This window comes from Amphibalanus amphitrite, unplaced genomic scaffold (assembly GCF_019059575.1).
Source record: "Amphibalanus amphitrite isolate SeventyFive unplaced genomic scaffold, NRLGWU_Aamphi_draft 000565F_arrow, whole genome shotgun sequence".
In the NCBI taxonomy this organism is placed as follows: domain Eukaryota; kingdom Metazoa; phylum Arthropoda; class Thecostraca; order Balanomorpha; family Balanidae; genus Amphibalanus; species Amphibalanus amphitrite.
In genome coordinates this window covers 62,614-80,248 of record NW_024882059.1, presented here as the reverse complement: position 1 = coordinate 80,248, position 17,635 = coordinate 62,614, and the positions used below count along the sequence as shown (strand labels likewise).

General features: G+C 51.1%; 1 protein-coding gene across 2 annotated transcripts in view; it reads right to left on the bottom strand.

Moving 5' to 3' along the window:
- Positions 1 to 17,283, bottom strand: part of LOC122393956 (fasciclin-1-like) — a 54,643-nt gene extending 37,360 nt beyond the window's left edge. Inside the window, exon 1 of one of the 2 annotated variants that reach the window (XM_043390459.1) lies at positions 17,085 to 17,283. In XM_043390459.1, the coding sequence (XP_043246394.1) occupies positions 17,085 to 17,180 (96 nt within the window). In that variant the 5' untranslated portion in view covers positions 17,181 to 17,283. The remainder of the gene's footprint in view (positions 1 to 17,084) is intronic. The other variant, XM_043390461.1, reaches the window with a different exon arrangement.
- Between the last annotated feature and the right edge of the window lie 352 nt (positions 17,284 to 17,635).

The following is a 17,635-nucleotide window of genomic DNA, read 5'->3' as shown; positions in this document are numbered from 1 at the left end:
CTCCTCTGGCAGTGAGGGCGTTGCGAAGTTGCGACATCTGAAGACCGTGCAGAGGTTCACTTATGACGTCATAGGTCAGTGACCTGACCTGACCCAAAAATGCGGTTGGTGTCAAAAGATGCGGCTTGGATCAAAGGTCAGGTATGCCAAGTTTCAGCTCTCTATCGCCAGCGTGTTCGGAGCTATCGCAAAAAAAACCTATGGGGGGGCGGCACCCGCCCCCCCCCCCCTCGGCCGGCGAGGGTTAAAACGCACTATAGGTATTGGCTAGCAGTTGCACAGAGCAACGCCATACCTTTTCCGACAGCAGCTCGCGTGAAAAAAAATGATCGTTTCACTGAAAGTTTTGCAAAGCAATAAGAGCGAAAAGGTTTCACTGTGTCATGTGTTCACAAATGTTTAGCCCTGCGCTCGCTCAAAAACTGGACACTCATGAAGCATCTTCGGGAAATTTGGCACCAAGTAACGCCCTCAGACCTGTCGATGTCCCTATATTTACGCCACCGGTCTATCCGAGGCTGAATCGACTCGTGACAGTTAGGAACACCCACAGCGATGGATGCTCCCATTCGCTCTGGACATCGCCTCCTCCCTCTGCCATCCGCGCATTCCAGAGCGACGCGAAGATAATGGCTTGCTCTCATCCCATAGAAATTCCTGTCGGCAGTTGTCCGCGGCGAAAGGAACAGTAGTTCCCTTAGCAGTCATCTCAGTCTGTAGAACCTCAGAACACTGAAATCGCACATCAGTCCCCTACTGAAGAATGCTTTGAAAAAGGCTGCAAGCCGTCTCATAACAAGCGCCAGGCTCGGGTGAATTGATCCCACACGCGTTGCGCAGGGTGATAGGTATTGCATTGACGGGTGAATGTGGTTTGTTTCCAGTATTCAGATTTTAGCCATCTAATGATTGCATTTGGTGAATGCTAGATGTCACTTTTCACATGCCTTCTCTTATAGACATAGCGTTTTGAAATTTGCGAACGGTGGGTATATCTTATAAACAGAAATACTGATGACTGAAAGCAAAATACGACCACTGTATCCCGACTTTCGTTGCTCTCCTCTCACTGTCGGCCCACACTCCACAGCACCAGAAAGAAGCAAAAGCATTCATCATTCTGCTTGAGTTGTCGACCCACAATGGTTCCCTTCCTGCCACTGACAGGCACTCCTCTCCTCTGCCCCACAGCCCTCTCTACTCTCATGTTTCGTCCCGCGCCGCGCCCGACCGCCGGCCGCGACCACCCCACCCCCTCCCCGACCACACCCCTCGTCTGAGGGGGCGGGGTCACCCGACGGCCGCGCCTCATCGACCACTGGCTCCTCCAAAACCGATCTCTCACGCACCAGCACGCAAGAACACGCACGTCGCATATCACATCTAGCGCTGTTAGCCGCTCGCGGGCACCACGCCGCTCCACGGAACGTCGTTATCGCCGGCTGCCGATGCCGTGCCCGCTGCTAACGGGGGCACCCTCTCCCCACCGACGCTGCCCCCCTCCCCCCCCTCCGTCGCCACCGACGGCCGCCATCGATCCAGCATCGCGCTGGCCTTGGCTGCCGGCACCGCCTCCGGACCGGCGTCGGGCGGCGGATGGCGGCGGAGGCTGAGGGCGCCGTCCGTCCGCCCACTGCAGAGGGGCCATCGAGGCCAGAGACCCTCTGCCGCCACACGTCACACGCAGAGCTGGAAAATGGCGGCCGATGGTGGGCTCGGGGATGGGAGTAGGGGAAGTGTATCAGATGATGAAAATGGAACAGCAAATTCCTTCGCTCTTTGCAAGGGGCCGAAATTCATAACCACTATCGACAAGTAATGACGGAGGGTAAGAACGGTGAAGGTTGAAAGACATTGCCATCCATTGCATTTATGAACTAAAAATGGAGCTCTGAAGGCCCTAAAGATATTCAAGGGAACAAATTCACCATATAAATGAGTTAAAGGGACTGCAAGTTTTGAAAACCCTCCAAGGATTCTAGGCCACATGATCAGATAATCGAAGAAGGTAACTGCCAGTTACCTGCCACAGCCGGCAGCCACACATGTGAAAGACTCCCCAATGGGATTTCACATTTGCAGAAGCATGACACGTCATTCGCATCCTCTCCTTTCGGTTTGTGCTATTCAGCGCTACTCTATCCTCCCACATAATGCAAAATATGCCAGAACACGGCCGCAGGATTTTATCTCGGCCGATGACTTATTGACCTTTCTGGGTGGACCACCAGGGTTCACCCGGTTCGATGAGGGTGTCACAGGTCAGAAGTCAACGTCGCGGGTCAGAGGTCAGCCGCCAGAGGTCAGGGGTCACTCATTGACACTCATTAGTGGGGGAGGGTTCGGGTGTGTCTCCTCGTCGCGCCCATTATCAGGTGATCACGAGACCTACGTGTGGTTCATGGATCACGCGACACGGACGTTTCATCCGCGGATGGACTTCAGGCGGTGAATTATACTTCTTTAAAGTGCGATGGAACATTAATATATGTCTTAGGACGGTTAAAATACCAATGTTGTCCTCTGCCGAACTTCCTCGAGGCTGTGAGGAGTGAGAAGATTTATACCTACTGGAGCTTGTAATTACGAACTAATCACAGGCTATCCTGAATGTCATAAAAGCATATCTATGTTAGCAGCATTCGCATTCAAACCTTCTCTAAAAAAACATTTTTTGTTTGTTTGAACATTTTGTTATTATTGTTTAACACTGAGCACTTCATTATTTCTACTGACCGCAGCGCTCCGTGCTTCAATGTCGCCAATTGACGTATCGGTTGAAGCCGGGCGGTCCCTATCAACCCCATTTGATCGCCTCCTCCTCCGGCAAACACTCATTAGCCTGAGTGGTCGGACGCCACACTGCCGCTCGCGACAGCCTGCCCGACAATCCCCCTCCCTCCCCTGTAGTTAGGAGTCTCTCGGTAACAATGCTCAGTACCTACCACCCTGATCCTTCGCGCAGTTGGTGTATCATCACCGGGCACATCGCGGCCCGCCGGGGCGGATCAGACCCGCTGAGACCATCAGGTCCGCCCCTCAGTCGTCCCCGTCCCCGGCCCGGCGCCGGCAGGGCGCCAGATAGGGGACGACATCGATCGGCTCTCAGAAGACCAGACTCCGTCACCCTGCAGAGCCAGCCGCTAATCCAGACGACACCAGGCAACTTCAGAGATGCAGATATGCGGCGGAAGGGAGCTCGCGCGGCGACGAACCGCCAGTGGGAGTTGTTTACAGCCGAGATAGGCGAACACGGAGTGAGCGATTTTGGGTGCAGATCCACTTTCTCGTAGTCTGTGCATTTTTGCTGACGCCAAAGCTAAGAAGGCCCTTGAACACTTAAAAAAAAAACTTTTTTTTTAAACACTACATGACACGATATCAAGTCGCTATAAGTAGGCGGCATTTGAACTCCATAAAATAATTACAGCAATCTGAAATGCGAATGTATCATCATCTGAAAAATGCGAATGTAGGTCAGAAAATAAAATTATAATGTTCCCAGACCCTTATGGTGACGGTTCTCATTTCTAAGTTCATAAATGATTCTCATACCAATAGGAACTAACTAGTTACCTTGTGAATAAAAAAGCCAATCGAAACCAGTTGGAAAGAAAATCAAAGGTGACATCAAGGAAATCAAAGGTGACCTAAACTAGCAATCCTCGATCTTTCCACCCTCCTATTGTCAAACTTCGTGGTTCGTGCAAATATTTGCTTTCATCAAGAACAGCCCTGGGGAGCGGGCTGAAATTGCAGGGGCGCCACCCCAGTATTTGTTTTTATTCAATCAGAGCTGTACTATTTGATTGGCCTAGACGAGACAGTGTTTGAGCCTGGGGTGAGGGAACTAGCTAATTTAGCCACCATCAAAGAATCGTTCACACTGATATTGTGAATAAAGGTAGGGTATTTTACTGCTAAGTATTAACAGTATAGCAGTTGCACTGCCTGGATGTGGGCATGTTTTGTGGATGTGCTATTTGTGGGCAATTTTTGAACTTATTTCAAACCCCAAACAGATACAAATCGTTTCCCAAAATGCATGTTATTTGTGTGCTCCAAATAAAAAAACAGCCAGTCATGGATTTCAAATCCAGCTGTTCTGCGTTCCTTATACGCAACCATTTTATATCAACGCTTTAGTCGAACCCGGTCAAATCCCCCACTGTGGTCAGGGGAGAGATGGAGCCGGTTGACTGTCGGCCTCTGTGCTGGTTCAGAGGAGAACACTCTCTGCCGAATGGCCCTGATTGAATAATGGCGTGTCCTGACCTTGGTGCGTTTTACTCCCGGCCACGGGCGCGGTGTATGGGTCGGTTCGAACCAACACCGGCCACTGGACACGGGCTGGAACGGTTTGTGCGGAACAAGGAACAGCTGCTTACGGTCTCTCCGGATTGAAAAACATCTGAGTGCAGATTGCCCAGAGCAATAGATAGTAAAGTAAGGCGTATCTGGGAGATAAATCTGAAGACTCAAGGAGACTCAGTATAACTGACTTCCACATATTCATCCACTATTCATTCTTGCCGCACTGAAAACAATTTCACCCAAAACTGGCGAGTAAACCGGTGCCTCGCGGGTACCCCTATCCGCAACCATTTTTAACCACCCTCCCAGGAGTCAATTTAGGACATAACACTTTCGCAATTCACTCTGGAGAGTAGTAACCCTCCACGACTATTCGCGCACCAGTGGCTCGCGACCCCTCCATCGAAAGGTATTCATCGACGCCTACCTGGCAGCAGCGCCCCATCAAACCCCTAGGAGATGGGGTTACCCTCCACGCCTACCCTTCGCCGACCAAGTCACGAGGGCCAAAAAAAACTCCCACGCTTGACCATATTTGCGGGAAAATATCTATATTATAGCAATCTCACACCTAGAAAACATCGGTGAGAAAGTTTCACATTGGTGGGAAAGGTCAAATCGAATTCCCATAGAAATTTCGATATGACTTGTCACCGGCAATCATGCAGACCGCCCGAAATCAAGAAGATGTGTCGCCGCTGCTTTCGTGACCTATATAAGAATCAAAATGGTCTCACTTGGTAGTTTCGGAAGAAAAAGCGTTGCCAATCGTCCCGTGATGAATATTGCAGAGGTTTTAAAGATGCACCCTAACAATTGTACTTTCGCCCCCACTTGAAAACCGCGCCAAACAATGTGCCAACATATCATTGGTTCAAAAAAAAGTTAAAAAATTGTTGTAGTTTCAAACTGTATAAGACAACGCCATCTAGTTGTCACAGTAGACCCAACTCCTTCAGGGCAGGTTATGTAAAGGTTCGCCATCCACGGATACGCGTTTACGATACCTCGAGTAGTTCCAACTCTTTCAGTGAGGGCTGTGCCAATGACTCGACACCCGCGGGGACAATATCCGGTGCTGGGTAGCTACCTTACTGCAGACTGTGGGTACAGTGCATATTTACGAGTAATAAGGCAGGCAAGTCTGCTTACCCTCTAGCTAGAATCTGGACATGGCGAGTTAATACACATATACCACCCGCAGAGCAACGCTTAATTCGCCAGCTTCGGGTGAAATTGTTTTCAGTGCGACGAAGAAAACAGCTCTCAAGCATCGATTTCAGGCTACTTGTATTTATTCGTGACCCTCCATAACGCGTTATATATTCTCAATTCTAATTCCTCCCTATCATCCCAGCAATCTATTGTGAGATCATGTCGACCTCTGCTGTAGCATGTGGCTGTGAATGTCATTGCTAATCTGACCCGCATCAACGGCATTTGACTTGCATAAGCAGACACAACAGGCGCAAGGTCTTGATTAATTAAACCCTCGGGTGTTGAGTAAGACAAAATAAGGAAGTGGATGATAACCTGATGAGCCAGGAAAACTGCGCATGTGTGCAAACTACATATACTGGATTCAGAGGCCTGAATCACTCGGAAGCAGAGCCTGGTGATCAGTCTGCCGATCAGTCAGTCTGCACCGATAATCGGTAATGCTCGCTGATACCGATATGGATGAATATGGATCATAATGATGACTCGAGTCGTTTATTGTTTTATATTGGTGCACTATGCATGAATCGCGAAATATTCAAATGTACGAGATTTACCTCTATTTCCGAATGCAAGAAAATGATGTAGGTAAATAGAGTAGGGGAGAGTGGGGCAAAGCGGCCACCCTAACGCTTCTCACGATGCCAACGCTTGATTTTTAAACTTGGAAAGATTCTTTCTATACCAATGTGATCCCTATTAAGTTGCCTTTTATTTCAACTGCGTTTTATTTCCAAAGGCGTTCACATATGAAAGATATTGACAAAACTTTAAACCTATGCATATTGGCCACTTTGCCCCATACCCTGGGGCAAAGCGGCCACCGGCGTCTTCTCAAGTCCCGATATGAGAAACAAAATAGTTGTCTCGTGTACGACTAGGGTATTTTATGGTGACAAGGTTAAGCGAGGATGGATGTTTACTTTATCATCTTCCACCTGTAGGTGAACAAAGAAAGGATTTTTATGAAAAAATACATTTAATTGCATTATTTGGTAACTCATGCAACTGAAAAGTGGCAAAGATAAATGCATGACGACACATTTGAATATAAATAATGTTTTTTATCCAGATGGAAACAACTTATGACCAATTGGGGGTGGCCACTTTGCCCCGGCCACTTTGCCCCGCGCATACCGTCCGATACAAAAATATTCCAGCTTAGCTATTAGTGGGGTAAAAAACATTAAAATTGGTAGAATACATGTACGATAACCATGCAATGCATGGACAAGAACGCTTATAAAAATTCCAAACGGTTATGGAAAAACATAACATTTAAAAATTGTAAACATAGTTGGTAACCTGGCAAGAAATGCTTTTCCGTGTTTCACAGAACAATGGTGATGGGCCTAAAACCCCGGTCTGGCTCATTCGAACGACCGCGAAGAGAAGTATAATTGGAAACCATAAATTGGAACTGACGCCAGTTATGAAGGGCCGTAAAACGATGGGTGGCCGCTTTGCCCCGGGTGGCCGCTTTGCCCCACTCTCCCCTACATACTCACAAGTTATCGTCCTGACACCTATTGCCGGTCCTTATTTCTCCCCATTTCCGCTCGTTCCACCAAACCATTTGTAACGGCGCAAATCGGTTTGCCGGATACTCATTCGCTGCATGTGATGAATGGTCAGCCATTCAAATGCGGCTCTATTGTTCACCAACGGAGCAGTTGTGAGGCCTTCATTTATCCAGCACCGGAACTGCACAGTCCGCAGCTCATGAATTATCAATGCACCGCTCAATACTCAATCCATAACACAGAATAGTGCATGAGCTACATAATCATTGATTTCGTTCTGTGTAGCAAGCATCGATTGGCCGTCGGTCACCCCCAGATCAATCACTCATCAAATCCTTTGCACATTTCGACAGCCTATACAATTCAATACTTACATTGCCTTTTGTGCGGTAATCAGAGGACACTGCAGTCCTCCGCGTACAATATCCGTCGATTTTTAACATCCTCCATCAAATGATAGGCTGATTTGACGGACACCGTTTATCGTTCGGTCTTCTCAACTGACACAGTTGCAGCAGTTTCACTCCAAGCTGAATCTTAGCCTGCACCGAGGGGACCAGCTCCAGTGAGCAATAACCTGCAGACCCTCTGAGCGGCCCCTGGCCTGCCTGAGCAGCACGTGGCTGGTCCCGGGACGGCACGGATCGATAGCCCGTCTGCCCAGGAACCCTCGACAGCCAGAGGTAATCGCGATGACAGCGAGGATCTCAGCCCTGCGAGCTAAGCGATATCCGTCCCGATTCTCGGCAAGTTAGCAAACTGCAAACTGCGAGCAGCTAAAGGTGATGGCGCTGATAGTGATTGAACACGTCTCGTTCGTTATCAAAGCACCTTGAAAGGTGCGGCTATTATCTAAGAGCCTGCCCAACTTTTAGAAACAGCTGATGAACGCATGGTCCAAACAAAAGACATCAGCAGCAGCACGTCCAACTTTGTAGACAGAGAGTTGTACTTACCACCCGGAGCTTCGTTACCATTCAAACTTTATGAAGGCGTACTCTTTCACCTGTGTGCAGCCCGCGCAATTGATTGCGATATATGACAATCCTATAGGATTGTCGCTGCCATTATCGAGGCGGTAAGGATTTCAGACCTGCAAACTAAAGGATTTCCTCCCCAATTCACTAGATGTTTGGAAATGCCTTCACCAGATGCCTTGCCCACACAGACATCTATAACCCACTTTTCCCAGTACGGATCAGCCATGTCCATCAACCTAGCACGATTCTCAGGGACCCCAAAGCCGCTTCCTGCTGCTGAGATCATGCAGTGCTTTCTGACCCGTCACACACCTCGCCACGCGCCCAACGCCCGAGGGCCATATTATCCCCTGACCCTATTGCTGCTCACACCCCGACAGCGGCGCCCATTGATGTCGGCTGCCATTGTGCCGGCAGAGACGCAGAAACGCAGACACGGCAGCTCAGGACTCACGCACCAGTGAGCTGTGAGTGAGCGGGAATATGGATGGCGAGCGCTCACTGCAAGAACAATGACACGGTGAAGCGAGCTGTGAGTGGTGTGTTCGTTTTAAGAGGCACACAGTAGCGGTTAGTCAGATACTTATGCAGACGTGCGGAGAGACGGTAATGGGGGTTACGGATGAACTGAGAATATAGGGCAAACTGCAAACTGATCGCACTCATGCAAGAAAAAGAAGCATCTGCTTTTCATTGCAAAAGTACAGAAATCATTTTGATGCTTATTTTCATAGCTTCCAGGGGCTCGAAACTGTCGTAATTGCCGTTGCCATGTGGATGGCTGCACAATGCCCAGAAGGCCAAGTGAGTAAGTCATGTCCAGTTGGGGTGTGACACTCGAGACGAAGTTTAACGAGCCAGACAAATGAAGACTTCCTCACACTTCCCGTGCCAGCGCTGGCCGATCGTGACATTTGAAAACGAGACGATTTATGGCGCAACGCCGCGTAATCATTTGAATGAATCGGACAGTTATGCAAATGTTTGTACAGCGTAATGTTTATTGTCGTTGATATTCCATGCTGCTCTCAATATTACATGTGCAACTGCGAAGAAGCAGTATTGAGCAACCGGTGTTAAAAGTCGAGTAAACAATTGCATGCTTCTGTTTGACGTCTGGTGTTTTATGCCATACAAAACGTTTATTTTGTGTCAATGACGCTTAACATGATTACTTCGAATAAATGCCAAAAATTAGAATTCATTCATTTTAATTTCATTCCAAAAGGCTATCAAGAAAATGCATAACATAAACTGAATGTATCAAGCTTCTCTAAGCGATAAGGCGATGGCCATCATGGGAAAAGTAATCAAATATGCAGTCTGATGTGTAATGGATCATGCATGAGATCATACGTTAGATTGGTATGCATTGATAATAATAGCAGCAAATAGGAAAGCACCTGTGCGGTCGACCCGTGTAAATATTAATATTCGATGAATCCATTATCACTGACGGTACCAGAAGCACCGACATCGCTATCAGTGCTCCTTTTCCGTGGCACCCGACTAGGCACGTGCGCGCTGCTGTTATCCACATGAATACAGCCCCGCAATATCCACCGGCGTAGAGACAGGTGGGCAGGAGAATTACCTGCGGCTCATTTTCAGTCCAATGCACGCACAAAAAGGCCGCCGAACAGCTGCCGGCTGCTGCTCTAGCACGCGCTACGGGCGGTGCCATAACTGTCACATCTCTGACGCGAGACACTGCCAGGGGACAGGGTGAGAGGGGACCGGGCCCGACGGCGAGCCTGGCCTGGCTGCTGTGTGCGATAACGCGCTTTTTGCGCGGGTCTGGCACATTTCATGATCGACAAACAATGCGCATGTCGCGTGGGCTGATCGGCTGGGCGGCTGGTGAAGCACGCATCCCTCATCAGGACTGAAAGGGGACGGAGCAACGCGCGCAGACGGCCTGGAGGGGATCAGGTTCGGCGCCCACTCTGCCGGTGCCGTGACGGCTAACGCTCATCCAACAACTCGGCACGAGTCAGGCTGGTGGATTTGTTTCGTTTGTTTTTCTGTGTCTTTGTTTTTACATGCGTTGACTTGTTACTTGGCATTACACCCCATATGAATTTCGCGTTTTCCAACAGAATGTCAGTGCACCCAACTGCTTTTAACTAGAAACCCACCAATTTCTACCAAATTCGAAGTAAAGAAACACGGGACACACAACCGGGCTCCACGTTTCCAAATCAACATCCGTCGCTAATTAGCCGTTCGGTTGCACCATCGGTGCCGATCGGTGGCGGATCGCCCAAATAGCACCAACAGTCGTCTCCAGTTAGCCGTGAAACACGCCTCGGGGGAGCTCAACCGACCGGTCGGGGGAGAGGCAGAGCACCGCGTCCCCCGCCAACGCCATGGCGTCCCTCCCCCGTCCCCATCACGTCCCTTTTCCCTGGCGCGTCCCCCGTCTCTAGTAGGTCGCTGTTCACAGCACGTCGCTACTCACAACCGCTCGCACTGACTGACAAATCCCAGCAGGGCGCGCTCAGCCCGGCGAGAGGTGGGGTAGCAGCAGGAGGGAGGGGATGGGCGACGGCGCGTCCCTCAGCACCAGTTTGCCGGGCAGAGGATGGTTTAATCACCGGTCCCCTCTGCTGGTTCGATGGGAGGAGAGGTACTCCATCACGATCTGGGCTGGGGATGTCCGCGGCGGTGCGCCGCTGCGGGAGGGGGGGGGGGTCTCCGCCGAGCGAGCAGTGGCTAACAGGGACAGGCACGGAGGGACAGGGAGGCTCCCCTGAGCAGCCCGAAAGGGTAGTCGGCGCGAGGGCATTGTTCGGACCTGTGACCAGAGGCAGTGGTTACAGAATGGTTGTAGGCACCTCTACAGAAAGGTAACCACCATTCAGAGCCAGTGGTTGCTATGACTCGCGGCTGACGTTCCCAGTTATACGGGTTACCGCTCGCACTAGGCCTGGCAACAGTGCTGACTGCTGCTACTGCTACTGCACAACTTTATGTAAAAATGCATTACAGCAGATCAAGGCCGTGGCGATACTAGCGATGTATTGTGTAATGGTGGTGATCTGATCAATATAATCCTTCAACTGTCGGGAGCGCTAAAAATGGGTTGGGATTATCACTCAATTAACAATGTGCAACAACAGTTAGCAAGTAAACATACACAACATTAATGCCGACTAGTGTGCGCTCCTAGCGAAGTTTGACATTTCAAAGCCGACGGGCCATCTCAATCAACGACCCGGCGCGGCGAGCCGACATGGAATGTGCAATGTGGATGCCAACTGCCCGGCCCAGCAGAGTGGCAGCTAGCGAGCAGTGCGCTGGCCACTGGGCATGCTGCTGGTATTGATCGCCATCTGACAGCCCTGGAAATGTCATGGACGTATCAAATAACCATGAGGCCGCCGCTTCTTGCGCCTGTAAGCCATGTCTGTCTGTGCTGCTGTCCGTCTGTCTGTGCTGCTGTCCGTCTGTCTGTCTGTATGTCCGTCTGTTCGTTTGTCGGTCTGTCCGTCAGTCGGTCACTCGGGCTGTCGATCTGATAGTCTGTCGGCCTGTCAGTCTGTTCGTCAATTCGCCAGTCCTTCTGTCGGTCCGTCTGTCTGTCCGTCTGTCCATCTGCCCGCGAGTCCGTCATTATTTCATTCGTCTCGGATCTCTCTGTGTCCCAGCATCTCACGGGCTTGCTAAGCCTCAAACCACGTCACATTGCCGGGTAACTATCAATTTTAGCCGGGACAAAGAACCTCTGCAACCTCAGACATCGTCCAGCGTGCCGCTCACCCTCCCCTCCCCAGGCACGAGCTATCGAGTAAACCAGCTGTTTACCACCAGACAAGTGAGTCACTCACTTAACACAGACAGACTGCCGAAGTATAGCACGTCAGGAACGGCCGCTTCAGGAACGCGACAGCGGAACACGAGAACTCGACTAAATCACTTCAGAAAAAGCACCGGACGCTTCCGAAAAAAGCGTCGAACGGGCCACAAAAAGCGCCCAGGCGTGGACGGAGAAGGGAAGTGAGCAATGAGCTGAAATCGGCGCGGCGTGTCGACGCCATCGACGCTGGTGAAGGCGGAGGTAGTGGCCTGTTCTGCGCCGTCGATCGATATACGCGGGCGGACACCGGAGGCGATGCGTCATGGCTCGGTGTGCGTAGGAGGGAGGGGAGAGGAGGTGCGGGTGGGGAGGGGTCAGACGCGCGTGCCGTTCCGGCGGGTCGGTTCGCCTCCCCGGGGGGTATCGAGCGGTGACGGTGGCAGAGGCAGCAGCCGAGGGGAGGTGTCCTGTGATCAGTGATAGCGCAGCCCGCCGGTGACAGCCGCCGACACTGTCCAGACTGTCAGCGACGTGCGCCGCATTAATCACTGACGATCGATAATTGAATGGGATTGGAACGGAGCATGTCCAACGCCAAACGAACAGCCTGCCTGTCGACAATACGGAGGGGATGTATGAAAAAGAACAGACATCAGCCGACAGCCACCATGTCCACAGTATCCTGCCAACACTGACAATGTCAACATCAGACTAGCGGGAACCACCAACGAGCAACTGGCGTGACGTCACACAGGCCGAAGACATAACATGACGTCACCGATCCGTCTGTCAGCGGCCTGTCACGTCCGTCACGCTGACAGCTCGGCGCGTCTGACGGGCCACGGGTGGCTCGTGTCGACCAGGAGTGTCGGTGGGGCGTCTGATTGAGTTAGTCGGCACCCCGCTGCTGGCCGCTGACGAGGGCACCTGCGGAGACGGTCCCGTGTGCCAGACCCGGCCGGACCGGGGCATACACAGGGGAGGAGACGGGAGGTCGGACAGGGGATAGACAGCTGGTGAGCGCCGAGTGTGCACTGTTACATACTCGATGATGATACGGCCGTCGTACACCCTCGAATTAGCCGTCACAAATGGTGACAATAGCGTGATTGAAAGACCAAAGTGACATGAAAAGAAAAGGACAACATAGAAACACGGTTCTGCGTTATTTATCCGGTGTTCCATGCACATGGTATGCAAAAAAGGCTAGTGGTCCCACAGAACCAAGACACGATAATAAATCTTATAAGTAGATCTGATGTCAAGGTGGCTATTATCCCAACACATTCCAATTACAATTAATTGCGCTCGGCCAGTTTCACACCAGAAACTTTTCCCTATAGCATCGTGGAATGGCGCGGCGTTCCATTAAGCTCCTGCATGTGAGTGACAGTTCTCACCAAGTTACCAGAACCCCTGCCGGCTGTAAGCGACGTCTGGAGCGCTAAAGACGGGCTAGCGACGGTCGAATTTATTGGGAACCATGCCCGTGTGAACGGGTCTTTACAGTACCCGTCTGCAGCCGCGGGAACTATGGTGAAGCGGGACGCAGTCATGCATGCATGGTGCTGATTCGCAGTGGTATGAGTAGAAGCGTTACAGCTTGGCCTTTCATCGGTGCCGTTACATGCCAAACGTTTAAAGGATGTGATGCTTGTTTACGGTTACACATTGGGACTGCATAGATCGGGTATTTTGTGGACAAAAGATCAGATCCTTTACAAACTGCTTTGCTATCTTCATATTGCATGCAAATTCAACGTCGTGCGAAAAATTAAGTAAAATTGCCTTTTCAATATTGAAAATAAGTTTTTGCTTGAAATATTCGAAAAATGAAAAATTTAATTTATTGCTCCGTACTAAAAATGAAGAGCACTTATAAGTAGCAGCTTTCACACATACGGTTACAGAAAGTGATACTAGATAATCACCGCCCGCCTAATTAATTAAAATTTCAGCTGGACAAAGTTGAAAACTGGATAGTTTCGTCTCAATCTCCCCTTCGTTACACCCATGCCAGCTGCCGCTGACTCCGCCTCCAGCTGCCGCCCTCCCCTCCCCTCCCCTCCCACCCCTCCCCACTGCACGTGGCACGCGCACCGGATGGTCGGTGCGGAAATTAAGCCGGCCACGGGACTGGAACAGCAATCAGACGGTTCAGGCGGGCGAACAATTTAACCGGCCATCGGCCCCTGCCTTTCCGGAGCCGCTATTTTTACCGAGCACCTACACGTTTATTGGATAGTGGGCGCAGAAAAGACCGGGGCGGTGTACGGGTCACGAAATCTATTTTCAACGACAATTAGCTGCTTATTAGTCGTGATGAACGATGCCGATAAAAATGTATGTTTTGTGACAATGGGCAAAAAGCTGCACACGAATTGCGGCTTGTAGCTATTATCCGCGCATGATGATAAAAAGGCGTATTGAAACGTCGAAAAATATAACAATTCGTCACCCACCACTTGATTGTGACTTCAACGCCCAAGTCAAATATTTCACACAAAAAAAAAATCAAGTCACTGATGTCTTCAGACATGGGACAGTCTTTTAAAGCATAAGCAGAGATGATAACCACTAAGCAGGCGACATATTTCCCGTTTACGGCTTAAGTCTGATTATAGGTGGCCTCGACAATGTATACCGACAAGCTCATTCGCTTCCTTCCTGTCCCGTCAACGTATGTCTGCAGCAGTGCAGGTATGAGAAGCTCCGGTGAGGCTGTCGCACTTGTTTCAACGGCTGCAGAGGGCAGAGGCATGCATCCCTATCTCATCCATCTATTATCTCATCCGTGCCTTCCCCCGACTCCCTCCCCCATGTGCACTCAGCACAGCACTCAGCAGCCGTATCAGCACAGAAAGCGGGGCGAATGGGTTACTCACGGTCCTCCGGCCCTCTCTCCATCCTCCTCCCTACTCTGCAGCGGTAATGGCCCAGTTCCACTCCCTCCCTTCATCATCCCCACCCCGTATCATTTATCTCATCAATCCATCACAGCGCACCCAGCTTTAATGAGTGATACCTATCCCTATCCCGCACACAGAGAGACACTGCAGCTTCCGTTTTAATTTCTTTTGGGGGGGGGGGCAAACCTACTCGCACAGTCGTAAATGTTAAACGTCTCATATCAGAAACAATGCAAATTATTTTATGTAGGGATCGGGAAAATGAGTCAAATTTTTGGGACGATATAACCGATAAGATATAAATTATTGATCGATGATCGGCACATTTCTAACCTGAAAGCGGAATTCAAATGTTAACATCCGTTTCAAGCGCATCGGAACATCAAATGGGTGGCATGAAAATCGGCGTTTAGCGCAGCTAGGAGCTTTTTCCAATCGTATACGAGCGAAAAATTTTGTGGTACCATGACTTCTCTGTTTGCCCTCTAGGGGCAATGAACCAGCGCGCGGCCGCTGCGCAGCCAAGACGTCCATCGCGGTCACGTGACTTAGGCTAGGGGACGCGCGCCCGCGATAACGTTGTGTCCCATTTCTGCCTGGTCTGTCTGGCGACACACGCGTTGGCGCTCCGCTCTTTATACAACCAACTGGCGTTACAAGGTAGGTACGCATATATCTTTCGCACACAGTTGCCGTTCGGCTTCCCGGTTTTTATATGTGCTCGATTTGGTGGTGATCAATTTAGAGCGGTGTGCTGCACTCATATATTAGCCGGGTAACTCGCTCTCAGCCCCCTCCATTTCTAACTGCGGGACCTGCCGGCCCGCCCGAACCCCTCGTTCTGGCCATTGTACCCCTTTGCGCTCAGCACAATGCACATTCACCCTGTGCAGCTGCCCCACCATCGCTGACATTCAATCACGGGAAACACGACCCGGGTATACCGGGCACGTCAACTGGGGGCCACTCGTGACGGCCCAGGTCGGGGTGAGTGGGGCGGAGACCTGGGACAGGACAGCGGCCGCCGCCATCGCGGTCACCACTGACCTTTGGAGAGGCGGCCTTTCGGGTGACTCAGGGGAGGAACTTTGTCACGGGGACGACCGATATATGAGGGCGGTCGTGAGGCCGTTGGGAAGCGGTGAACGCAATGAGTCGTAAGGTGAAGATGGATTCGCACCATTTACCTAAACTTTCAAATGCCGCGCTCTTATGTGCATCGCATCTAAGGCCTTTGCAGCCTCAGTCAGTATCCAGTATCCAGTGTCCACCGTGTACTGCGATCGCTGAGACAGAGGACAGTGGGGCCTCTCAGCCGCCCTCTCCCACTCTGAATCACACCCGGTTACCTAATTGACTTGCATGAGCTCTCTGATCCTGCACACATCTGCGCGCGCTGCGCCTCCTTTGGTCACAGAACGACCGTTCTGGAAGTGAAGACCCCACACCCTTTTCCCATCCCTTCCCTCCTCTCCTCTCTATACACACCCCACTCCTCTCCGAGATGGGTTTTCAAGGTGAGCCGCGGCCGGTCCGACCGGTCCCCGCACGTGTAACTTATAGCCAGCCGGTGGGACGGCAGGAGTCGGTATACCCGCTCCGTTTGAATGTTACCGGGCTCGGCAGTCCGGAACCGGGCCGGACAGGAAGGGCGCTGCTCGCGACGCGTGACACGAGGCTTGGGCTTCACATGCCGGGGTCGGGTGTAAAAATGGACACGAAGTCCGACAATTGGGTGTAAAGGCATGAGTAAACTTGCTATCGGCGTGTGCAGTGTACCTAGCGTGTTGTGTTTTGAACGGTTTGTAGTTTTGTTTTGTTAGTGCTTTCGGGGGAGAAGGGCGTGCCTTCCCACTCAAAGCGGAAAACAGTCAGCCGTAGATCTCGTCAAACTTGAATGAATCATACAATCAATTGAGAATGCTTCAAATAAAAATGCAATCGTTATGTAATTGACTCGCCGTTCAATATTCAGTTATGGTTGCTTTGGCTTCCGTTGGAAATAACATTGACATCGGATTATTAGCGGCTTCGATACTATTGGGGACTTTGACATTATCGTAAAAAAATTATTCTTTGCGGAGCCGATCATTTACAACACCCGTTGTCTTCTCGGATCCCAAGCGTAAAACGGTCCGATAGTTTAACGACCGCCGCGGATATCAAACCGTGCACCACTTCCAACGCCGCCGAATAAATGTCCCTGAGCCGGTGAAGCCTTGCTCAACCGTGACCAGTCAGTAGCCACTGCGAGGTAGTCGCTCGTCGGAGGGACGTTCCAACACAATATCGACCTGACCGACCCCGCCGCCCACTCACACACCCAAGACGTGCGTCTTACCTCGCTGAGATCCGGTTTCTGCTCGATCGCCTGATACAAGTTCTCGGCACTCGCCACGGCCAGGACGGCCAGCACAGCACACAGAGAGGTCCTCATGGTGTCGCCCGCGACACGGAGAGTCACGGATAGTCACCGAGTCACTGGAGTCTTGGTCCGGTTCCCGCCGCACCTACCAGGCCACTGCAGAGAGGCGACTGCCGGCCGCCCGCCGCCGCCGCCCGGTCTAGTTGCCGCCGCGACCGATAGGTGGCAGGAGCGGCGCGTCGCTCCACTGCAGACCCTATCATTATGGACATCGTGTGGACATCGACGGAAAGGGTAGGACGATGTCCGTGCGGTGAAACTCACAGGTTCGATATGGTTTTGATCTTTCAGTTATCATGTGACTGTTCATTGGCATTCCACCTCCCACCCCCCACCCCCCTCCCACACACACAAAGTACCATCCCGGCATTTTGTTTCGTTCTGAATTTGTAGTTCGTGGAATAGCTGACTGTTCGATGAGGATGTTATTGGGCTTCGCAGAGACGTTTATGCAAATTGAAATGATC